The 25,635-nt window shown below is 49.7% G+C and overlaps 1 protein-coding gene across 1 annotated transcript in view; it reads right to left on the bottom strand.

The window, feature by feature from the left end:
* Positions 1-9,088: 9,088 nt before the first annotated feature.
* The window catches only part of gnmt (glycine N-methyltransferase), a 70,877-nt gene continuing 54,330 nt past the window's right edge, over positions 9,089-25,635 (bottom strand). The window contains exons 4-6 of the mRNA XM_038799034.1: positions 24,859-25,001; positions 13,337-13,458; positions 9,089-11,020 (exon numbers count right to left, since the gene is read on the bottom strand). Of these exons, the coding sequence (XP_038654962.1) occupies positions 10,849-11,020; positions 13,337-13,458; positions 24,859-25,001 (437 nt within the window). The 3' untranslated portion in view covers positions 9,089-10,848. The remainder of the gene's footprint in view (positions 11,021-13,336; positions 13,459-24,858; positions 25,002-25,635) is intronic.

A 25,635-nucleotide genomic window follows, 5' to 3' on the forward strand; every position in this document is an offset into this window, starting at 1 on the left:
TCCACTCCCAGGCCTCCTTTCACACTGCACCATACCCCGACCTCTCCTTTCACACTGCTCCTCTCCCAGGCCTCCCATTTGACACTGCTCCACTCCCAGGCCTCTCCTTTAGCACCGCTCCACAACCAGGCCTCTCCTATCACGGTAGCATGGTGGTTAGCATAAATGCTTCACAGCTCCAGGGTCCCAGGTTCGATTCCCGGCTGGGTCACTGTCTGTGCGGAGTCTGCATGTACTCACCGTGTGTGCGTGGGTTACCTCCGGGTGCTCCGGATTCCTCCCACAGTCCAAAGATTTGCGGGTTAGGTGGATTGGCCATGCTAAATTGCCCGTAGTGTCCGAAAAAGTAAGGTTAAGGGGGGGGGTTGTTGGGTTACGAGTATAGGGTGGATACGTGGGTGATCATTGCTCGGCACAACATCGAGGGCCGAAGGGCCTGTTCTGTGCTGAACTGTTCTATGTTCTATGCTCTATGTTCTATCACACCGCTCCACTCCCAGGCCTCTCCATTCACACCGCTCCACTCCCAGGCCTCTCCTTCCACACTGCTCCACTCCCAGGCCTCTCCTTTCACAATGCTCCACTCCCAGGACTCTCCTTCCACACTGCTCCACTCCCAGGACTCTCCTTTCACACTGCTCCTCTCCCAGGACTCTCCTTCCACACTGCTCCACTCCCAGGACTCTCCTTTCACACTGCTCCACTCCCAGGACTCTCCTTTCACACTGCTCCACTCCCAGGCCTTTCCTTTCACACTGCTCCACTCCCAGGCCTCTCCTTTCACACTGCTCCACTCCCAGGCCTTTCCTTTGGCACCGCTCCACAACCAGGCCTCTCCATTGACACCGCTCCACCCTCAGGACTCTCCATTCACATCTGTGGTGAATTTCTTATACAAATGATCCACCAGTGTATTTGTATCTGCGCTGTTGCACTTGTTTTTGTATATTTGTATCTGTGCCATACTGTTGCCCTTGTGTGCTTCTTCTATGGGCCATAGTATGGCATTATCCATAGGGGAACATGTTGGGGCATGTCTGGGCTCCGCCTATGATTCATCTCCCTTGAAGGGAGGTATAAAGAGCAGTCAACCTGCAGGCAGTTCTCAGCATTGGTTCAGTCGCAGGCAGGCACTGGTCTAAGTTGATTAAAGCCAGTTTCCTTCTACTCATGATCGAGTGAATTGATGGTCACATCAACACCGCTCCACTCCCAGGCCTCGCCTTTCACACCGCACCACTCCCAGAACTCTCCTTTCAGACTGCTCCACTCCCAGAACTCTCCTTTCACACCACTCCACTCCCAGAGCTCTCCTTTCACACCGCTCCACTCACAGGCCTCGCCTTTCACACCGCACCACTCCCAGAACTCTCCTTTCACACTGCTCCACTCCCAGAACTCTCCTTTCACACCACTCCACTCCCAGAGCTCTCCTTTCACACTGCTCCACTCCCAGACCTCTCCTTTCACACTGCTCCTCTCCCATGCCTCTCCTTTCACACTGCTCCACTCCCAGTCCTTTCCTTTCACACTGCTCCACTCCCAGGCCTCTCCTATCACACCGCTTCACTCCCAGACCTCTCCTTTCACACCGCTCCACTCACAGGCCTCTCCATCCACACTGCTCCACTCCCAGGCCTCGCCTTTCACACCGCACCACTCCCAGAACTCTCCTTTCAGACTGCTCCACTCCCAGAACTCTCCTTTCACACTGCTCCACTCCCAGGCCTCGCCTTTCACACCGCACCACTCCCAGAACTCTCCTTTCACACTGCTCCACTCCCAGAGCTCTCCTTTCACACTGCTCCACTCCCAGGACTCTCCTTCCACACTGCTCCTCTCCCATGCCTCTCCTTTCACACTGCTCCACTCCCAGGACTCTCCTTCCACACTGCTCCTCTCCCATGCCTCTCCTTTCACACTGCTCCACTCCCAGGCCTCTCCTTTCACACCGCTCCTCTCCTATGCCTCTCCTTTCACACTGCTCCAATCCCAGGCCTCTCCATTCACACTGCTCCACTCCCAGGCCTCTCCTTTCCCACTGCTCCTCTCCCATGCCTCTCCTTTCACACTGGTCCACTCCCAGGCCTCTCCTATCACACCGCTTCACTCCCAGACCTCTCCTTTCACACTGCTCCACTCACAGAGCTCTCCTTTCACACTGCTCCACTCCCAGGACTCTCCTTCCACACTGCTCCTCTCCCATGCCTCTCCTTTCACACTGCCCACTCCCAGGCCTCTCCTTTCACACTGCCCACTCCCAGGCGTCTCCTTTCACATTGCCCACTCCCAGGCCTCTCCTTTCACACTGCCCACTCCCAGGCCTCTCCTTTCACACTGCTCCACTCCCAGAACTCTCCTTTCAGACTGCTCCACTCCCAGAACTCTCCTTTCACACCACTCCACTCCCAGAGCTCTCCTTTCACACCGCTCCACTCCCAGGCCTCGCCTTTCACACCGCACCACTCCCAGAACTCTCCTTTCACACTGCTCCACTCCCAGAACTCTCCTTTCACACCACTCCACTCCCAGAAGTCTCCTTTCACACTGCTCCACTCCCAGACCTCTCCTTTCACACTGCTCCTCTCCCATGCCTCTCCTTTCACACTGCTCCACTCCCAGGCCTTTCCTTTCACACTGCTCCACTCCCAGGCCTCTCCTATCACACCGCTTCACTCCCAGACCTCTCCTTTCACACCGCTCCACTCACAGGCCTCTCCATCCACACTGCTCCACTCCCAGGCCTCTCCTTTGGCACCGCTCCACAACCAGGCCTCTCCTATCACACCACCCCACTCCAAGGCCTCTCCTTTGGCACCGCTCCACTCCCAGGCCTCTCCTTCCACACTGCACCACTCCCAGGCCTCTCCTTCCCCACTGCTCCACTCCCAGGCCTACCCTTTCACACTGCTTCACTCCCAGGCCTCTCCTTTGGCACTGCTCCACAACCAGGCCTCGCCTTTCACACCGCTCCACCCTCAGGACTCTGCATTCACATCTGTGGTGAATATCTTATACAAATAATCCACCAGTGTATTTGTATCTGTGCTGTCACACCTGTTTTTGTATATTTGTATCTGTGCCATACTGTTGCCCTTGTGGGCTTCTCCTATGGGCCATAGTATGGCATTATCCATAGGGGAACATGTTGGGGCATGTCTGGGCTCTGCCTATGACTCCTCCCCCTTGAAAGGAGGTATAAAGAGCAGTCAACCTGCAGGCAGTTCTCAGCATTGGTTCAGTCGCAGGCAGGCACTGTTCTAAGTTGATTAAAGCCACGGTTTCCTTCTACTCATGATCGAGTGAATTGATGGTCGCCTCAACACCGCTCCACTCCCGGATCTCTTCTTTGAAACCGCTAAACTCCCAGCCCTCTCCTTTCTCATCACTCCTCTCCTAGGCATCTTCTTTCACACCGCTCCACTCCCAGGCCTTTCCATTCCCAGGCCTTTCCTTTCACACCGCTCCACTCCCAGGCCCCTCCATTCATACCGCTCCAATCCCAGGCCTCTCCTTCCACTCCGCTCCCACTCCCAGGCCTTCCCATTTTCAGTGTCAGGAAGGTAAATTTACAGCCTGTGTGACCCCGCTGTCAGCTACACTCCCGCCACCACCATGTCAATGCATGGCCGGCTGACCCGCTCACCTTGTATCGTGGCATCGGCTCGAAGCCTCGCTGCTGCCGGCTGCGCTTCAACCCCGCTTGCCTGGAGGCACCGGCTGGCGGCTGCTCCTTCTCCGCCCTGTTAATTCCCAGTGTCCTCCATCTCCGCCGCGGTTAAACCCCGCGTCCTCCATCTCCGCCGCGGTCACACCCCGCGTCCTCCGTCTCCGCCGCGGTCAAACCCCGCGTTCTCCGTCTCTGGCGGTTAAACCCCGTGTCCTCCATCTCCGCAAAGGTCAAACCCCGCGTCCTCCGTCTCCGCCGTGGTCAAACCCCGCGTACTCCGTCTCCGCCGCGGTCAAACCCCGCGTACTCCGTCTCCGCCGCGGTCAAACCCCGCGTACTCCGTCTCCGCCGCGGTCAAACCCCTCATCCCTTGTCTCCGCCATGGTCACATGCCGCGTCCTCCGTCTCTGGCGGTTGCTGACGCGCTGCTCGCACGCCTCGGCGTTTGCACGAGTCTGTTTTCCCGCTCTAAGGGGATCAACCAATCAGAATCTGACATCCCTCTGCCTTGCCTGATGGACAAGAATCTGGCCGCTTCATCACCTCCAACCAGCTAATGTCGAGTTATCAGGCTCTGCTTGGGGCCCATAGACACCGGGCAGTATCTCTCCCCTCCCTCCCCCTCACATTGGTCAGCACGCACACTGTATTCCATTGTAAACCCACCTCTGGTTCTGTGTTTGCTGATGAGGTGTATCTATCATTGTCTGGCAATGTTGATAGAGATTGTTGGTAGGCTAATGAAATAGGTGTGATGGATTGAGCCATGTTTCTGGCAACGGTTCTGTTGGAAGGCTATGGGGTTTGAGGATGAATTAACTGCTGTTGATCACTTGTGCAGGTTCACTGTGCAAGGTCCCACACACATCGAGATACTCTGGTCTAAACCAGTCACAACGACGGAGCAGTGAGTGTGGCACAGTGGCGTAGTGGTCAGGACTGAAGACTCTCAGCGCCAGGGGCCTCGAGTTCGATTACGATCATGGGGTGATTCTCCGTGTGGAGTTTTCACATTCTCCCCATAAGAACTAGGAGCAGGAGTAGGTCATCTGGCCCCTTGAGCCTGCTCCGCCATTCAATGAGATCATGGCTGATCTTTTGTGGACTCAGCTCCTCTTTCCGGCCTGAACACCCTTAATCCCTTTATTCTTCAAAAAACTATCTATCTTTACCTTAAAAATATTTAATGAAGGAGCCTCAACTGCTTCACTGGGCAAGGAATTCCATAGATTCACAACCCCTTGGGTAAAGAAGTTCCTCCCAAACTCATTCCTAAATCTACTTCCCCTTATTTTGAGGCTATGCCCCCTAGTTCTGCTTTCACCCGCCAGTGGAAACAACCTGCCCGCATCTATCCTATCTATTCCCTTCATAATTTTTTATGGTTCTATAAGATCCCCCCCCCCCGCATCATTCTAAATTCCTACAAGTACAGTCCCAGTCTACTCAACCTCTACTTGTAATCCAACCCCTTCAGCTCTGGGATTAACCGAGTGAATCTCCTCTGCACACCCTCCAGCGCCAGTATGTCCTTTCTCAGGTAAGGAGACCAAAACTGAACACAATACTCCAGGTGTGGCCTCACTAACACCTTATACAATTGCAGCATAACCTCTCTAGTCTTAAACTCCATCCCTCTAGCAATGAAGGACAAAACTCCATTTGCCTTCTTAATCACCTGTTGCACCTGTAAACCAACTTTTTGCGACTAATGCACGAGCACACCCAGGTCTCTCTGCACAGCAGCATGCTTTAATATTTTATCATTTAAATAATAATCCCTTTTGCTGTTATTCCCAAAATGGATGACCTCACATTTGTCAACATTGTATTCCATCTGTCAGACTCTAGCCCATTCACTTAGCCTATCCAAATCCCTCTGCACACTTCCAGTATCCTCTTTACTTTTTGCTTTACCACTCATTTTAGTGTCGCCTGCAAACTTGGACACATTGCCCTTGGTCCCCAACTCCAAATCATCTATGGAAATTGTGAACAATTGTGGGCCCAACACTGATCCCTGAGGGACACCACTAGCTACTGATTGCCAACCAGAGAAACACCCATTAATCCCCACTCTTTGCTTTCTATTAATTAACCAATCCTCTATCCATGCTACTGCTTTACCCTTAATGCCATACATCTTTATCTTCTGCAGCAACCTTTTGTGTGGTACCTTGTCAAAAGCTTTCTGGAAATCCAGATATACCACATCCATTGGCTCCCCGTTATCAACCGCACTGACAATGTCCTCAAAAAATTCCATTAAATTAGTTCGGTACGACCTCCCCTTTATGAACCCATGCTGCGTCTGCCCAATGGGACAATTTCCATCCAGATGCCTCGCTATTTCTTCCTTGATGATAGATTCCAGCATCTTCCCTACTACCGAAGTTAACTGGCCTATAATTACCAGCTTTCTGCCTACCTCCTTTTTGAAGTGGTGTCATGTTTGCTAATTTCCAATCCACTGGGACCACCCCAAAGTCTAGTGAATTTTGGTAAATTATCACTAGTGCATTTGCAATTTCCCTAGCCATCTCTTTTAGCACTCTGGGATGCATTCCATCAGGGCCAGAAGACTTGTCTACCTTTAGCCCCATTAGCTTGCCCATCACTACCTCCTTAGTGATAACAATCCTCTCAAGGTCTTCACCTGTCATAGCCTCATTTCCATCAGTCACTGGCATGTTATTTGTATCTTCCACTGTGAAGACCGACCCAAAAAACCTGTTCAGTTCCTCAGCCATTTCCTCATGTTTGTGTGTGTTTCCTCCAGGTACTCCGGTTTCCTCTCACAGTCCAAAGTTATGCAGATTCTGTGTACTGGCCATGCTAAATAACCCCTTTGTTTCCAGGGATATGCAAGTTAGGTGGGGGGTATTGAGATATGGTGGTGGTGGTGGGGGGGGGAGGGGGCCCTAGGTAGGTTATTCTTTTGGAGGGTCTGTGCAGACTCGACCAGGTGAATGGCCTCCTTCTGCACTGAAGGGAATCTATATATCAGCAATTTTTCTCAGTGCCCTTTCCCTGGTGATTGGAATTACTTGAGACACAATTATTTCTGGTCAACCAGAACGTGGCAAATGCTGAAAAAAAAGACACAGGTTGTCGAAGCTTTTCATTTTGCACACATCAGGACGAATCACAAGAATACCAAATGTTAATGGAACAACTATTTATGCGTCATAAGAGAGTGCTGATTCATTGCCAGTGTTATGGCTGGGAAAGGCATCGCCACGGAGAATCCACCAGTTAGCTGATAATTAACAGTTAACTGCAATTTTTTAAAAAATGTACACCAGGCAGATTAATTCTGAGTGGTCAAGGCATTGCCCTGTGGACTGTCATTTAAAGGAAATGACAATGAAAATCGCTTATTGTCACAAGTAGGCTTCAAATGAAGTTACTGTGAAAAGCCCCTAGTCGCCACATTCTGGCGCCTGTTCGGGAAGGCTGGTACGGGAATTGAACTGTGCTGCTGGCCTGCTTTAAAAGCCAGCGATTTAGCCCAGTGTGCTAAACCAGCCCCAATCCCAATCTTGGATAACCAATCCCAAGGTTCTGGTGACCTCCATAGAAAATAGCAGTAGGTCATTTGGCCCCTCGAGCCTGCTCCGCCAATCAATAAGATCATGGCTGATCTAATTGGAATCTCAACCCCGCATTCCTGCTCACCCCCGATGACCTTTTACCCCTTTGTTCATCAAGAAAATATCCACCTCGGCCTTAAAACTATTCAAAGATTCTGCTTCCACTGCTCTTTTTGGGAGAGATTTCCGAGACTCACGATCCTCAGAGAGAAACTATTTCCCCTCATCCTTGTCTTAAATGGGGTGGCACGGTAGCACAGTGGTTAGCATTGTTGCTTCACAGCACCAGGTCTCAAGCTTGGGTCACTATCTGTGCGGAGTCTGCACGTTCTCCCTGTGTCTGCGTGGGTTTTCTCCGGATGTTTCCTCCCACAAGTCCCGAAAGACGTGCGTTAGGCGAATTGGACATTCTAAATTCTCCCTCTGTACCCGAACAGATGCCGGAATGTGGCGACTAGGGGCTTTTCATAGTAACGTAATTGCAGTGTTAATGTGAGGCTACTTATGACAATAAAGATAAAGATTATAAAATGGGTGACCACTTATTTTTAAACAGTGACCCCTAGTTCTAAATTCTCCCTACAAAGGAAGCGTCCTCTCCATACCCACCCTGTCAAGATCCCTCAGGATCTCACACGTTTCAATCAAGTCACCTCTTATTTGTCTGAAGAACAGTGGATCTCAGTCTAACCTCTCCAACCTTTCCCAAACTTGCCGGGCCAGAATTCAACTTTGCTCGCGCAGGCGCGCCCAACCTAATAGAGTGCAAAATCGCATCAAAAGATGAGGGATGTGCCTCCGGATGTCGTCACGTGCTATTTCAGTCAGCGGGCGTGCACAATCAAACACGGTCATTGCTGGTATTAGTCTGGAAATTCTTCTCTGAACTGGGGCGGGATTCTCCGATCCCCTGCCGGATTGGGGAATAGGCGGGGGCGGGGCGGCGTAAATCCCGCTCCCGCCAGCTGCCGAATTCTCCGACGCCGGGGATCTGGCGGGGGCGGGAATCGAGCCGTGCCGGTCAGCAGCCGCTAGCAGCACCCCCCTCCCGCCCCCCCGGCGATTCTCTGGCCCACGATGGGCCGAGTGGCCACCCGTTTTCGACCGGTCCCGCCGGCATAAATTAGAGTAGGAACTTACCGGAGAGACCTGGCTGCGTGGGTGTTCTCCGGGGACCTCGGGGGGTGCGGGGGATCTGGCCCCGGGGGGGGTGCCCCTGCGTCGGCTGGTGTGGTCTTCCGCTATGTTCGACGCGGAGATGAACTTCCCCTTGCGCATGCGCTGGGATGACGCCAGCACACGCTGCCACTCCCACGCATGCGCCAACTCATGCCGGCCGGCAGCCGCCCTTCGCCGCCGGTTGGAATGGTGCCAAGCCCCTTCCCCGCCGGCCGGTGCGGCACAACCAACTCCGGTGCTGGCCTAGCCCCTGAAGGTGCGGAGGATTCCGCACCTTCGAGGCGGCCTGATGTCGGAGTGGTTCACGCCACTCCTCGGCACTGGGACCGCCCGTTCCACCAGGTAGGGGAGAATTCCGCCCCTGCACCTAATATATTGACATATTTCCTTAAATAAAGAGATAAATACTATCCCTGCACTAAGCTGAGCACTTTGGGATTTCAGCCTCATTAGTCAACAAGCGCCCTTGTGCTCAAAGTGTGTCAAACAGTAGCTCAATGACCTGGGAGGGCCAAAAATCCAGAGGCCCCAGCCAGTGGTGAAAACAGAGGGCGAGGGAGGAATTAGCCCAGGCCTTAGATTATACATTTCATACTGAGTGTGGATGAGTGCTGGAGGACTGGAGATTTGACAATAAAGGATCCACTTTTAAATAACCAGACATTAGTCACAGCTTGTATTAACCATTGTCAGAAACAAGAAACTCTGATACAGACAGCAAGTATATTCACTTGTTAACAATGAATCAGGTTAGATCACAGTCCTGAGAAGTTTCATGGTGCATTTCAATAACAACAGTAACAATAATAATAGTCGTTGAAGGCTTAAAAAGTGCATGTTGGCATTTGGGTCTGTAACCCTCAGCAAATTTACCTTCTCAAACATTCCAAGGTGACAGGATCAAAGCTAACTGAAACTATCGACTGATCAGCACACTCATGGAGAATGGTAAACTATTCAGCCTCAATGTAATGTATGGGAGGATGTCGCACTGCACACTGTGACCACGCCACATCATACATTGGCGGCTCAAAGGCCACGGAACCTTTTTAATACACTACACAAGACAGATCCCTGGGGAAATGGGCTCGATTACGAGCCAAGACCCGCTCCCTGGCTGGAAAAGGAAACATTTCAAAATATTTAAGTCAGTAATTAGTCGAGAAAAGATGAATCCAGAAAGCTAAACTAGGCCAAGACAACACGTGGGCAAGGGGGAAATTAACATTATTGAAGTCATGAAATTAGTCACAGAAAGAACGATTAACACTTGGGAATGGATTTACAAGTCAGGTAGTTATGGCAAAAATATGAGAAATTGTTCAATGAGCAGTTGGATGCTCTGATGGGTGATCTGCGTGGTCGTTTTCGGATGGATGAGCTCATCTGTAGCTCTCTAGCGATAGGAGTTGCTGCAGATTCTGGCAGTGTACTTTTCTTATTCATACAATGGGAGATCAAAAAGGCCGAGAGCACCTTCAAAACCAGTTGGCACAATTATGCCCTTTAGGAACAGATACAATACAGGAAAAGTGCTCACCATCCTTTCTGAGGGGGACTGTGGATCTCTGGTGAATGTTGTGTACCTGCTGTGGCTCAGATAATTTTTCCTTGATTCACAAGGCTGCATCACCAAACGGCAATTGTGTTCTTGTCACGCACTAAACATTTAGATTCTGGCAGATCCTAGGCTAAATTAGCTGATCTCACTGGGTAACAACGGATGATTGTGTGTACGATTGCCTCGCTGATTTAGGTGGATTGGCCATGATAAATTGTCCTTCGTGACCAAAAAAGTTGAGGAGGGGTTACTGGGTTATGGGGATAGGGTGGAAGTGAGACTCGATGGGCCGAATGGCCTCCTTCTGCACTGGATGTTCTATGTTCTTTGTTGATTCAGACACTGATTGTTGCCTGCCTAGCACCACCAACTTTAGAAGATGGGAGCTGGTTGGTGGGGGATTGGGGGGTTGGGGGTAGGTAATGGGTTGGAATGGTGGGGGGGGGGGGGGTGAGTGGGAGATTGTGGTTGAGATGCAGTCCTAATTTCTGACCATGAATATCTAACATTAGTCCAATACTGATAGCATTGGATCTGCTACAGGGTTAACAACCAACACCCACGTGTGTTTATTAATTACAATATAATTGAAATAGTAATCCCTTCCATGATTGACACCAATTGCAAATTAAAAGACCCAAAGCCCTCAACCTATGCCCTGCTACAATAATCTTTTAAAGCCCATCTTCATCACCCCTCACTTCTGTTTTTGGTCTTCCTCTTTTTCCAGGGAGGGGGGAAGAGAGGGGGGGGGGGGGGGGGGGGGAGGAGGAGGGGGGAGGGAGGGGGGAGGGAGGGGGGTGGTTTCCGGGGTCAAGGTTTCGATCTATCTGGAGAGTCGGGACTCAATCAGCCCTCTTCACGACGTGGATGAAGTAGCACGGAACGTATTCCTGGCCGAGCTTGTGGGGTTTAAAGTCACCGTACAGGCTGTGCTGGCATTGTCCTTGGAAAGCGTCCTTCAGCATCTTGGTGAAGGCATCCACGCGATGAGGATAGTAGGACAGACGGAAGGTGCTGAGGAAAAGATAAAAGGGTAAAGTGTTTCACGGGGTTTATAGAATCTCTACGGTGCCGAAGGAGGCCAACCAGCCCGTCGAGTCGGCACCAACCCTCCGAAAGGGCACTCCACCCAGCCCCACTCCCCTGCCCTGTCCTAACCTGCACATCCCTGGACACGAAGGGGCAATTTAGCATGGCCAATCCACCTAACCTGCACATCTTTGGACTATGAGAGGAAATCGGCGCAGCCGGAGGGAACTGGGAAAATGTGCAAACTTCACACAGGCAGTCACCCAAGGTCGTAATTGAACCCGGCCCCATGCGCTGTGAGGCAACAGTGCTAACCACTGTGCCGCCATGTTACACTGTGCTGAATAACCGATTAAAGGTGAATGGCAGCCTTTGGTGCTTATTCATGCAAACGCAAATAAGGCAGAGTTTCTGAGTCCAAACCAAAGGCCACGTAGCCTTGAGGGAAAAGCACAAGTGAATTTGATGTGCAAATGCAACTAAATGACCTTTGAAATTGTCTAGGAAGCCACTCAGTTCAAGGACAATATAGCCCACATCTCTTCAATGAATAAATAAAATAGGGTGCCTGGTATCATCACAGAAAGCTGGCTGAAAGCTGGGCATGGGTGGTAGATAAATATTCCAGGTTATACGGACCGGTAGTCCCAGCCTCCTCCACCCCCCCCCCCCCCCCCCCCCCCCCGCCCCCCGCACCCCAATCTCCACCCCCAACAGGTAGCAGAAGCAAAACAGCTCAAGTCCCAAAGACACAAAATGTTATGCGCACACATTCCTGGATCAATCATTTCTTAAAACAACAGGAAAACAAGCCCCATTCGATTTTGTAATGTGCAATGAGCTGAACTAGACAGTGATCTAATGGTAAGAGATCACTTAACTAACAGTGACCATAATATGATAGAATTTAATATTAGGGTTGGACCACAAGACGTCGGAGCCGAAGTAGGCATTCTGCCCATCGAGTCTGCTCTGCTATTCAAGGCTGATCTGATATAATCCTCAACTCCACTTTCCCGCCTGATCCCCATAACCCCTGATTCCTTTGCTGCTTAGAAAATCTGTCTGTCACAACCATGAACATGCTGAATGACCCAACCTCAAAAGTCCTCTCGGGTAAAGAATTCCACAGATTCACTGCCCTGAGAGAAGAAAGGTTTGAGAGGGATAAGGGTGAGTCATGGATAAGTACTCGATACTTTGACAAGGTACCTCATGGTAGACTGGTACAAAAGGTGAAATCACATGGGATCAGAGGAGAGCTGGCTTATACCAAAGCATTACAGTCAGTGTGGAGCAAAGGTTGTAAGAGCCACAAGAAGGGAACTTAAAACATGAGAAATGAGAGTCGGGCGAAGGCCATGTGGCCCTTACAGCTTGCTTTGTCATTCAATATAATCATCCTAAAATATCTTGATCTCCGTCTTGAATGTACTCAACAACTGAGCTGCCATGGTTCAAAACTGCAAAGGTTCACAACCCTTTGAGGGAAGGAATTTCTCCTCAGCTCAGTCCAAAATGGCTGACCCGTTATTGTGAGGCTGTGACCTCTAGCGCTAGACTCCACAATCAGGAGGAAGCATCTTCACAGCATCTATTCTATCCAACACTTTAAGAATTTTCTATGTTTCAGTGACATCGCCTCTCAATCTTCCAGATTCCGGGGAAGCTAGACCCAGCTTCCTCAATCTCTCCTCAGAGGGCAATCCTCTCCTCCCAGGAATTAGTCTAGCGAACCTTTGCTGTTCTGCCTCAGAGGCTTAATATGCCCTTCCTTAAGGAGCTCAGAACTGTGCACAGTGCTGCGGGTGTGGTCTCACCAGTTCAATTGTAGAAAGATGGCTTTGTTCTTGTTCTCCAATCCTTTCGAATACAGGCTAACTACCAATTGTCTTCCTAATTGCTTCCTGCCCTGCATGTTACATTCCTATGGTTTGTGTCATAGGCCAGCAAAGTTCCCTTTATAGTGCAGCTGGCGGAGAGTTTTTCCCCTGATTCTCATTGACTCCAGATTTGCTCGGGCTTCTCAATGCCATACTTCGTCAAATGCATCGCGAGATAAAATGTTGTAAAAATCCATCTGATTAACTGGTGTTCTTTACGGTGAGAAATCTGCCATCCTTATCTAGTCTGGTCTACACGTGACCCCCAGACCTACTGTAATGTAGATGACTCTTAAATGCCCTCTGAGGCGAGAGCGGCTGCCACATCAAGACAGCATTTGACCATTTTCAAAATTAAATTTTGATTTTACCTCCTCACATTTCAATTGCCCACTCCTGTTCTAGGGAACATACCTACCTCACATCTGTTTGTCCATCATCGTCCTGGTTTGGGATATGAACCGTATAATCCAACGTAACCATGTGAGCTTTGTTGTTTATATACAACACCGAGGTGTTTATGTCTCTGGTAAGGTCACTCTGGAAGATATGTTACACAATATTTATTCTTCTCAACTGATTTAATAATAGTAGTGGTAATCTTTATTGTCACAAAAGTAGGCTTACATTAACACTGCAACGAAGTTACTGTGAAAATCCCCTCGTCGCCCCATTCTGGCGCCTGTTCGGATACACGGAGGGAGAATTCAGAATGTCCAATTCACCCGACAGCACATCTTCGGGACTTGTGGGAGGAAACTGGAGTACCCAGAGGAAACCCACGCAGACACAGGGAGAACGTGCAAACTCCGCACAGACAATGACCCAACCCGGGAATCGAATCTGGGACTTTGGAGCTGTGAAGCAACAGCGCTTCCCATTGTGCTACCTTTTTTACCTACAGGTCACAGTTCTGTGAATAGGTAATGAAAACGGCACCTAATCTCAACCAAACATATTGACGTAGGTCTCCTCATTTGTAACTCTGAACGCAGTACAAAAGGGAATATCAACCATGTTGAAACCTGCTTTCCGCTCTGGCAGCTTGGTTTGAACTAAACCCAGATCAATAAGGAGAGAACCTCCGAAATGGTCAGCCTCTGTCACGGAGCCACAAGGATAATGCTGGTGAAGTGGGGCACCGTTGTTGTAGAGAAGAGGGACCTTTGCTTTGCGACTGACCTGGAAATGTGTGGCTTTAACAGTTGGTACTTTCAGTGACATTGGCAGTCAAACCGAAGTAGGACAACGTGCTGCAACCTGATTGAAGTGTTGGCTAGTGTAGACTTGAGAGATGAACAGACACTTCCAACATTAATGACGATTCAACTCAATTTTATTAACTATTTCTAACTAACTAACACACGATGACTGTGGGTCTAAATGATGCTAACTTAAACTAGAGACCTAAGCCTTGTCCGAACCAGTTGATTCTCTCAGCACGTGTTGTGAGTCTGTGTGGGCTGAATAAGTTCCTGTTACACTCAGAGGCAGCATCCAGAATGAGCGGGAACCGTGGTGCCCTCTGCCTTTATAGTGTGTGTATTCTAACTGGTGATTGGCTGCGGTGTTTGTACATGTTGATTGGTCCCTATGTGTGTCCATCAGTGTGTGTCTGCACCATGATATACTGGTGTATATTATGACATCCCCCCTTTTATAAAAAAAATGTTGATATAGGCACGTGCTAATAAATAGTGTGGGTGTGTGGAGAATGTACCTAGCTACGTGTGAGGTGCGAAGACATATGTACAAAGCTATATACAGGGAACAAGACTATTTACAGAGGAAGGTGCCTGGTGCAGATGAACTGGAACAACCAACGAATCTATTTACAAATCACTGGATAACGAAGGCAACAATAAAGGATATAGGAAAAAAAAACATTTCAGAGAGTCCACATGTGTACAGAGTTCATAAGTTCAGTCTCTGAGGTGGGCGACGAACTCTGGTTGACCGCCTCAAGGGTGGGGCAATGGCTGGTGCCTCAGGAGCCGGGAGGGCTGCAGCACCGTCAGGGGCAGGCAGAGCGACTGGAAGCGCCACACAGTCCACGGCGGGATCAGTAGGAGAGCTGGTCGGAGGATCCCGTGACGACCCTGGAGCCAGGCAAAGAGCCGCCTGTTGCGGCGCCAAATGGATCCATCCAGGAAGCGGACCAGGAAGGAGCGGGGGGCCACCTGCCTTAGAACGACAGCAGGAGCAGACCAGCCACCATCCGGGAGGTGGATGCGAACCTTGTCGCGTGGATGGATGTGGGGAAGGTCAGCAGCCCGTGAGTCATAGGAATTTTCTGCTGCAGTTGAGACATGTGCATGCGGTGGAGCACGGGGACATAATCGAGGTTGGGAGCGAGAATTGATGGCACCGTCGTCCTGAGGGTGCGGTTCATTAGCAGCTGAGCAGGCAACAGGCCGGTGGTGAACAGGACGGAGCGATAGGCTAGCAGAGCGAGATGGAAATCTGAGCCAGCGTCGGCGGCCTTGCTGAGGAGCCGCTTAACGATGTGGACCCCCTTTTCTGCCTTCCCATTGGATTGGGATATAGGGGACTAGACGTCACGTGCTCGAAGTTGTAGTGTTGGGCAAATCGGCCCATTCCTGGCTTGCGAAACAGGGGCCATTGTCCGACATGACGTTAGCGGAATGCCATGTCGGGCAAATGTCTCCTTACACGCCCTGATCACAGCCGAGTATGTGAGATCGTGCAACTTGATGACCTCCGGGTAACTGGAGAAGTAGTCGATGATGATGACGTAGTCCCTGCCCAATGCATGGAAAACGTCGATGCCCAGTTTGGTCCAAGGCGATGTGACGAGCTCATGGGGCATCAGGGTCTCCTGTGGTTGTGTGGGCTGGAAAAGCTGGCAGGTAGAGCAGTTGAGCACCACATTGGCGATGTCATCATTGATGCCCGGCCAGTAGGCGGCTTCTCTGGCCCTGCGGCGGCATTTCTCGATGCCTAAGTGCCCTTCATGGAGTTGCTCCAACACTAGCTGGCACATGCTTTGTGGGACGACGATGCGATCCAATTTCAGGAGCTGCCCGTCGACAACCGCCAGGTCATCGCGGACATTGTAAAATTGTGGGCATTGGCCCCTGAGCCACCCATCTGACATCAGACGCATCACCCGCTGCAGAAGTGGATCAGCCGCTGTCTCGCGGCGAATTTGCAACAGTCGTGCATCCGTAACTGGCAAATGGGAGGCTGCAAACTGAACGTGAGCGTCTATTTGGCAAATGATGCCGTCATGGTCACATGGAGTTGTGATCGACCTTGAGAGGGCATCGGCAACGGCAAGGTCCTTGCCAGGGGTATAGATCAGTTGAAAGTCGTACCTGCGCAGCTTGAGTAGGATCCGCTGGAGGTGAGGCGTCCTGTCATTCAAGTCCTTTTTGATAATATTTACAAGGGGACGGTGGTCAGTTTCAACCGTGTACTCTGGAAGTCCATTGACGTAGTCGTGGAACTTCATGACTCCAGTGAGAATGCCGAGACACTCTTTCTCGATTTGCGCATAGCGCTGCTCTGTGGGAGTCATCGCCCGTGACGCATACGCAACGGGGGCCCATGACGAGGCCTCGTCTCGTTGCAGGAGCACGGCCCCAATCCCCGACTGACTGGCATCAGTAGAGATTTTGGTCTCTTTGGTCGGGTTGAAAAAAGCCAACACTGGGGCCGTGGAAAGCTTGGCCTTCAGCTCCTGCCATTCACGCTCGTGAGCAGGGAGCCATTGGAAATCTGTGGTTTTGCGAATCAGGTCTCTGAGGGCCGTGGTGTGTGAGGCGAGATTCGGGATGAACTTCCCGAGGAAATTCACCATAACCAGGAACCGGAGGACCGCTTTGTTTTCCTCGGGCGTCTTCATGGACGTGATTGCTGCAATCTTGTCCTCGTCCGGACGCACCCCCTGGTGGGAGATGTGATCCCCCAGAAACTTGATACTCGACTGGCCGAAGGAGCATTTGGCCCTATTGAGGCGGAGGCCGTGTTCGTGGATGCGCCTGAAAACACGCTGAAGGCGGGCAATGTGTTCCTGCGGGGTGGTTGACCAGATAATAATGTCATCGACATATACCCGGATGCCGTCGATCCCCTCCATCATCTGCTCCATGATCCGGTGGAAAACCTCGGACGCAGAGATGATGCCGAATGGCATCCGGTTGTAGCAGAACCTGCCAAAGGGTGTGTTGAACGAACACAGCTTCCTGCTTGACTCATCTGGTTGGATCTGCCAGAAACCCTTCGAGGCATCCTGTTTTGAGAATAGTTTGGCGTGGGCCATCTCGGATGTGAGCTCCTCAGGTTTCGGAATCGGGTAGTGCTCCCGCATGATATTCTGATTCAGATCTTTTGGATCAATACAGATCCGCAGCTCGCCGGACGGCTTCTTGAAGCAGACCATGGAGCTTACCCAGTCTGTGGGTTCCGTGACCCGAGAGATGACTCCTTGGTCCTGGAGGTCCTGGAGCTGTTGCTTGAGGCGGTCCTTGAGGGGCGCTGGGACTCTGCGAGGTGCGTGAACGACAGGCGTGGTGTTGGGCTTGAGTAAGATTTTGTACGTGTAGGGGAGCGTGCCCATGCCTTCGAAAACATCATGGTATTGCTGGATGATGGAGTCGAGTTGCGCCCTGAAGTCTGTGTCAGAGGATGCAGGTACATCGCCTGAAGAGAGAGAGTGTACTCTCTGCACTAAGTGGAGCAGCTTGCATGCCTGGGCACCAAACAAGGAGGCTTTTGAGGCAGCAACAATCTCGAACGGGAGAATGACTGTGTGAGCACGATGTGTCACCTCAAGGCGGCAGGAGACGCTGGCGGCGATGGCATTGCCATTGTAGTCCAGCAATTTACACGCAGATGTCAGGACAGCAGGCTGTACACAGAGCTTGCGGAAATCAGACGATGCGATGAGATTGGCAGCAGCGCCAGTGTCCAGGTGGAACCTGACAGGGGGCCGGTTGACAGTAAGGGTGGCACACCACTCATCATCCTGGCTAACACTGTGGACGTGGACAGGTTCAGTGCCACGCTTGGGGGACATCCTGTTGGTAGTAATGACGCCGATTTGGAACGGGACCTGTGGGCCATCGCAGGCATTGTCGGAATCAAGGTGTAGAGTAGGCTCATTGATGACAGGCTGGATAGCCCTGATGTCTCTGTGGGGCTGGGTGGACCTTCGGAAAACAGCCGGCATGGAAGATCTGCACATTGTAGCGTAGTGGCCTCGCTTGCCACACTGCAGGCAGCGTCGGGGCTTCTCGGGACATTGCCGCTTTAAGTGGGCGGAGCCGCAGTTGCTGCACGCCGGAGCGTCGGGACGTTCGTCGTGCCACCGCGCATGCGCGGGGAGATCCAGCGTAGCGCGCACCTGCGCGAAGCGGTCGGTGACATCAGCATGCTCACTGCGTGCGAGTGAGGGACTCCGTGAAAATCGCGCGAAATGGCCGCCATCGTTCAGATCCAGAGCCTGAACTGATTTATTCATTTGGACCCGTTCTGCCTCGTAAGGGGCTTGCCGCGCCGTTTCAGCAGCCTGGGTGCAGGAGTAGCGCGTGGAGGAATGTTCATGCAGTCCACAGGTCTCAGTGGCCGTGGAGAGAGTGAGCTGCTTTACTTTTAGTAGCTGCTGGCGCAGAGGCTCAGATTGAACTCCAAAAACAATCTGGTCACGGAGCATGGAGTCAGAGGTGGACCCGTAGTTGCAGGACTGGAACTACGCGGAGGTGTGTAGTGAAGGACTGGAAAGGCTCGTCCTTGCCCTGAATTCGCTGCTGAAACATGTGTCTCTCGAAGCTCTCGTTGACTTCAAATGTGCAGTGGCTGTCAAACTTCAGAATTATGGTCTTGAACTTCGATTTGCCCTCCCCCTCATCGAAGGTGAGCGAGTTGTAAATGTGCAGAGCGTGGTCACCGGCTGTGAAGAGGAAGAGAGCAATCTTCCGTGCGTCTGAGGCAGCTTCCAGGTCCCTGGCTTCGAGGTACAGCTGGAAGCGCTGTTTGAAAAGTTTCCAGTTGGAGCCCAGATTCCCTGCAATGCGGAGAGGCGGCGGCAGGCGAACGGAGTCCATTCTGTAGGATGGCGCGAGACTGGTGGAAGGCTGATCACTGAAGGGTAGGTCTCAGAAGTGCGAGCATTCCTCAACTCCTGGTATCATGATGTGTTGGCTAGTGTAGACTTGAGAAATAAATAGACACTTCCAACACTGATGAAGGTTCAACTCAATTTTATTAACTATTTCTAACGAACTAACACACGATGACCGTGGGTCTAAATGATGCTAACTTAAACTAGAGACCCAAGCCTTGTCCGAACCAGTTGATTCTCTCAGCACGTGTTGTGAGTCCGTGCTGGGCTGGATAACTTCCTGTTACACTGAGAGGCAGCACCCAGAATGAGCGGGAACCGTGGTGCCCTCTGCCTTTATAGTGTGTGTATTCTAACTGGTGATTGGCTGCGGTGTTTGTACATGTTGATTGGTCCCTGTGTGCGTCCATCAGTGTGTGTCTGCACCATGATATACTGGTTTATATCATGACACTAATGAGATATCATAAAATCATGTCGCACAGGATGCGTCCATTTGGCCCATTCTCTTTGTGCCACCTCCTTGGAATTAGTCCCAATACTGCTCTTGCTTCATTTCCTGCAGAATATTCATTTCAATTGCTGTCTGGATGTGGTTATTAAGTCTGCTGCCACCACCCTTTTGGAAAGTGCATTGCAGATCAACACAATTCGCGGTGTTTCAACAAAAGTGCCTCCTATCGTGCCTTTCATTCTTTGGCCAATTATATTTCTTGGTTCCAGTGAGTGAGATTGTCCAGTAGAGGATTAGAGACACCCCATTGTCAAAATGTGAACTCAGGTAATTAAAGACCTGGTCATTAACTAAGATTCACCAACCTCTGCAAGAAGACATTTCTGCACACCTCACTTTTAAATGACCAGCCCTTTAACTTGTAGCTATGTCTCCTTGCTGGAGACTCTGCTATTAGTGAAAACAGCTCATCATCTACCTTATAAAATAAAAGCAAATTACTGCGGATGCTGGAATCTGAAACCAAAGAGAAAATGCTGGAAAATCTCAGCAGGTCTGGCAGCATCTGTAGGGAGAGAAAAGAGCTCACATTTTGTGTCCAGATGACCCTTTGTCAAAGCCATCTACCTTGTCAAGCCTCCTTCACTCTTCTAGAATCAAAGAAATACAGACCAAGACTATTTAGTCTCTCTTGATAGGACAACCCTCTCGCCCCAGGAATTAGCTTGGTGAATCTCCTTTGGACTGTCTCCAATGTTACTATATCCTATTTTGGGTAAGGGATAGAAAACTGTACGCAGTATTCCAGGTGAGGTCTCACCAACAGCCTGGCCATTTGCAACAAAACCTCCCTATTTTTAAACTCCAACCCCTTTGTAATAAAGGCCATATGTCCTCTTCGCTACCGGTTGGACCTGCCTAGGAGCTTTTTGTGATTCATGCACTAGGACACCTGGATCCCTCTCTACCTCACTCACCTCACTACCAGGGCAGCATGGTAGCATTGTAGATAGCACAATCGCTTCACAGCTCCAGGGTCCGAGGTTCGATTCCGGCTTGGGTCACTGTCTGTGCGGAGTCTGCACATCCTCCCCGTGTGTGCGTGGGTTTCCTCCGGGTGCTCCGGTTTCCTCCCACAGTCCAAAGATGTGCAGGTTAGGTGGATTGGCCATGATAAATTGCCCTTAGTGTCCAAAATTGCCCTTAGTGTTGGGTGGGGTTACTGGGTTCTTGGGATAGGGTGGAGGTGTTAACCTTGGGTAGGGTGCTCTTTCCAAGAGCCGGTGCAGACTCGATGGGCCGAATGGCCTCCTTCTGCACTGTAAATTCTATGTAATATATGTAAAAAAAAACCTGCAGTCTCTCTCCATTTAGATAATAGTCTGCCGTTTGATTCCTCCTACCGAGTGCATGACCTCACACTTCCCCACATTACACTCCATTTGCCAAGTTTTCACTCAGTCACCCAATCGATCTATATCAATAAGACCAGAAGACATAGGAGCAGAAACAGGCCACTCGGCCCATCGAGTCTGCTCTGCCATTCAATCATGGCTGATATTTTCTCATCCCTATTCTCCTGCCTTCTCCCCATAACCCCGGATCCCCTTATTATCAATCTCTGTCTTAAAGACACTCAACGCTTTGGCCTCCACAGCCTTCTGCGGCAAAGAGTTCCACAGATTCACCACCCTCTGGCTGAAGAAATTCCTCCTCATCTCTGTTTTAAAGAATTGTCCTTTTAGTCTGAAGTGGTGTCCTCTGGTCCCAGTTTTTCCTAAAATTGGAAACATCCTCTCCATGTCCACTCTATTCAGGCCTCGCAGTATCCTGTAAGTTTCAATAAGATCCCCCCTCATCCTTCTAAACTCCAACGAGGACAGACCCAGAACTCTCAACCATTCCTCATACAACAAGTTCTTAATTCCAGCGATCATTCTTGTGACCCTCCTCTGGACCCTTTCCAAGGCCAGCACATCCTTCCTTAGATACGGGGCCCAAAACTGCTCACAATACTCCAAATGGGGTCTGACCAGAGCCTTATACAGCCTCAGAAGTACATCTCTGGTCTTGTATTCTAGCCCTCTTTACATGAATGCTAACATTGCATTTGCCTTCTTAACTGCCGACTGAACCTGCACATTAACCTAAAGAGAATCGTGAACAGGACTCCCAACTCCCTTTATGCTTTTGATTTCCTAAGCATTTCCCCATTTCGAAAATAGTCTATGCCCAAATTCCTCCTTCCAAAGTGCATAACCTCACACTTTTCCACATTGTATTTAATTTGCCACTTCATTGCCCACTCTCCTAGCTTGTCCAAATCCTTCTGTAGCCCCTCTTGCTTCCTCAATACTACCTGTCCCTCTACAGATCTTTGTATCATCTGCAAACTTAGCAACAGTGCCTTCAGTTCCTTCTTCCAGATCATTAATGTATATTGTGAAAAGTTGTTGTCCCAGCACAGACCCCTGAGGCACACCACTAGTCACCGGCTGCCATCCTGAAAAAGACCCCTTTATCCTCACTCTCTGCCTTCTGCCAGTCAGCCAATCCTCTATCCATGCCATGATCTTCCTCTGAACACCATGGGCTTTTAACTTATTTAACAGTCCGCTATGCAGCTTCTTGTCAAAGGCCTTCTGGAAATCTAAATAAATCCCGTCCACTGGTTCTCCTTTGTCTAACTTCCTTGTTACCTGCTCAAAGAACAACCTTTGCAGAATCACAATATCCTCATCACAACATGCCCTTCCATCTATTTCCGTATCCTCGGCAATTTTTTAAAAATCATTTAAATGATGTGGGCATCGCTGGTTAGACCAGCATTTATCGCCCATCCCTAGTTACCCTTCAGAATGCATTGAGTTGCATTCTTGAACCGCTGCAGTCCCTGAGGTGTAGCTACACCCACTGTGCTATTAGGGAGGGAGTTCCAGAATGTTGCCCCAGTGACAGTGAAGGAATGACAATATATTTCCAAGTCAGGGCAGTGAGTGACTTGGGAGAGGAACCTCCAAGTGGTGGGGTTCCCATGTCTCTGCTGCTCTTGTCCTTCCAGATGGTCGTGGATTTAGAAGGTGCTGTCTAAGGAGCCTCGGCGAGTTACTGCAGTGCATCTTGTAGATGGTACACACGGCTGCCACTGTTCGTCGGTGGTGGAGGGTTTGAATGTTTGTGGAAGGGGGAGCAATGAAGGGGGAGCAATCAAGCGGGCTGCTTTGTCCTGGATGGTGTTGAGCTTTTTAAGTGTTGTTGGAGCTGCACTCATCCAGGCAAGTGGAGAGTATTTCATTACACTCCTGATCTGTGCCTTGTTGATGTTTTATTTGCGGGGGAGGGGTCAGGAGGTGAGTTACTCACAGTAGGATTCCTAGCCTTTGACCTGCCTGGTAGCGACAGTATCAATTTGGCTAGTCCTAAGGAAACCTTATGTTCTTTTCCTTCTTCCAGATCATTGATGTAAATTGTGAACAACTGCGTGCCAAGTACTAATCGCTGCGGTACTCCACTATTTACATGTTTCCACTCTGAACAGGATCCATTTATTCCAACTCTCTGTTTTCTATGTGACAGACAGTTTTCAATCCATGCCAACACACTTCCTCCAATTCCAGGGATTTTACTTTATGCACCAGCCTCTTATGCGGCACCCTGTCAATCTAAATTTGGAAATCTAAATACACCACATCTGCAGGTTCCCCTCTAAATACTCTCCCAGTTGCATCCTCAAAGAAGTTGAGCAAATTTGTCAAACATGATTTAATTTTCATAAAACCATGTTGACTAGGTTTGATAATATTCAGCTTTCCTAAATGATTCACTACTTCCTCTTTGATTATTGACTCCAGCATGTTACCAAAAATAGATGTTAAACTAACCATCCAAGAATCCCCTGCCTTCTGCCTTTCTCCCTTTTTGAACAAGGAACTCACACTGGCTGTTTTCCAATCTTTTGTACCCTCCAAGAATTTGGCAAGTTCCAAATAATTTCAACCAATGGGCCTACTATCTCGACAGCCACTTCCATTAAATCCCGAGTGTGCTGTTCATCGAGTTCTGGTGACTTGTCTCTCTTTTAGCCCCTTGAGTTTCTCTAATAATCTATCCCTTGCAATTGGGATTTTTAGAAGTTCTACCATGTTATTTGAAAGCAGCCCATCTAATTTCTTTGGGATATTTACAGTGTCTTCCATGGTGAACACAGTAAGACATCTTACAACACCAGGTTAAAGTCCAACATGTTTGTTTCAAATCACAAGCATTCAGAGCACTGCTCCTTCCTCAGGTGAATGAAGAGGTTTGTTCCAGAAACATACAGACAAATTCAAAGATGCCAGACAATGCTTAGAATGCGAGCATCTGCAGGTGATTGAATCTTTACAGATCCAGAGATAGGGGTAACCCCAGGTTAAAGAGGTGTGAATTGTCTCAAGCCAGGACAGTTGGTAGGATTTTTCAAGCCCAGGCCAGATGGTGGGGGATGAATGTAATGCGACATGAATCCCAGGTCCCGGTTGAGGCCGTACTCATGTGTGCGGAACTTGGCTATAAGTTTCTGCTCAGCGATTCTGCGTTGTCGCGTGTCCTGAAGGCCGCCTTGGAGAACACGTACCCGGAGATCATAGGCTGAATGCCCTTGACTGCTGAAGTGTTCCCCGACTGGAAAGGAACATTCCTGCCTGGTGATTGTCGCGCAATGTCCGTTCATGGTGAAGACATGGTGAAGACATGGTCCGTCCATGGTGAAGACATGATGAAGACATGGTCCGTCCATGGTGAAGACATGGTGAAGACATGGTCCGTCCATGGTGAAGACATGATGAAGACATGGTCTGTCCATGGTGAAGACTGATGCAAAAGATTTATTTAGCATATCCACCAATTCTTTGTTTTCTCTTGTTAATTCACCAACCTCATTCAGCAGAAGTCTGACATTTACCATCATCGCCCGCTTCCTATTTACATATTCATAGACACTCGTGTTTGTTTTTATGCAGCATGCAAGTTTTCTCTCCAAATTCATTCTCTCCCTTCATGAGCTTTTTAGTCTTTTGCTGCTGGATGCTAAAAACCTCCCAGTCCTCTGTGACAGGATTGATTTATTGTCACATGCACGGATGTACAGTGAAAAGTATTTTTCTGCAGCCAAGGGAATATACACAGTACATGCACAGTAGACAAAAAGAATAATCAACAGAGTACATCGTTGATAATAGTGATTGGTCACAGTGTGGAACAGTGCGAAACAAAGCAAATACATGAGCAGGATGCAGAACAGGCAGATGTAGATATATGAAATATAAAATAAGAAGCATTATTTGAATGCCCTTAGATAGAAAACACTGAACTCAAAGGCAGAACACCTTGCAACAGCTCCAGTTTTACTGAGGTGAATTACCTTGTAGTAAATGTTTTTGCCTTTTGGTGCTTGGCCAGTTTCCAGGATGGCATCGTAGTTCCGGTGGTCAATGATTAAAATCCCGCCTGGTTTCACCATGCTGGCAATATTTTTCAGCGCCAGCTTCTGTTCACTCTGGTCACCTGAAGTGGAACAAAACTCAGAACAGTTCCAACTGGCCCATTCACGGGTTTCAAAGGGTGAGTTAAATCCATGAAAAAAAGATTGAGTGAGAACCTATTCCACCCTGAAGAAATGCAATGAAGGCAGTACAAGCAATCCAGTCCCAGGAAGCGAGATGAATCCTTTAAAGAGACAGTCTCCTCCGTTTTGACAGTGTTTATAGTTTTAAACCCAATCAGCAAGGATTTTTTTTTTTTCAATTCATCCATGGAATGTGGACCTCACTGGCTGGGCCCTTTTTGCTCTTAAGCACTTATGCCCATCCCTAATCCTTTGGAAAACAAAACGAGTGGAGAAGGAGCAGATCCGTAAGTCAAGTATTTTTGCAGCATGACTTGTGTGACGGGTGGAGCATGGCTATATCCCCAGGTTTAACAAGCTAATCTCTAAACCGGCCCCCCACTACCCCTCAGCTCCTCAGCTCTATGATTTACATTTACATCATTCTGTGACCACAGGCACACCCACCGTGACTCTCTTTCTCTCTCTAAGCTCTCCCCAATGACCCTTGACGTTACAAAACGGGTCTTATTAATCCATTACTCATCATTCATGGCATGTGGGTGTCACTGGCTGGGCCGGCATTTATTGTTG

Source organism: Scyliorhinus canicula, chromosome 6, assembly GCF_902713615.1.
Source record: "Scyliorhinus canicula chromosome 6, sScyCan1.1, whole genome shotgun sequence".
Taxonomy (NCBI): domain Eukaryota; kingdom Metazoa; phylum Chordata; class Chondrichthyes; order Carcharhiniformes; family Scyliorhinidae; genus Scyliorhinus; species Scyliorhinus canicula.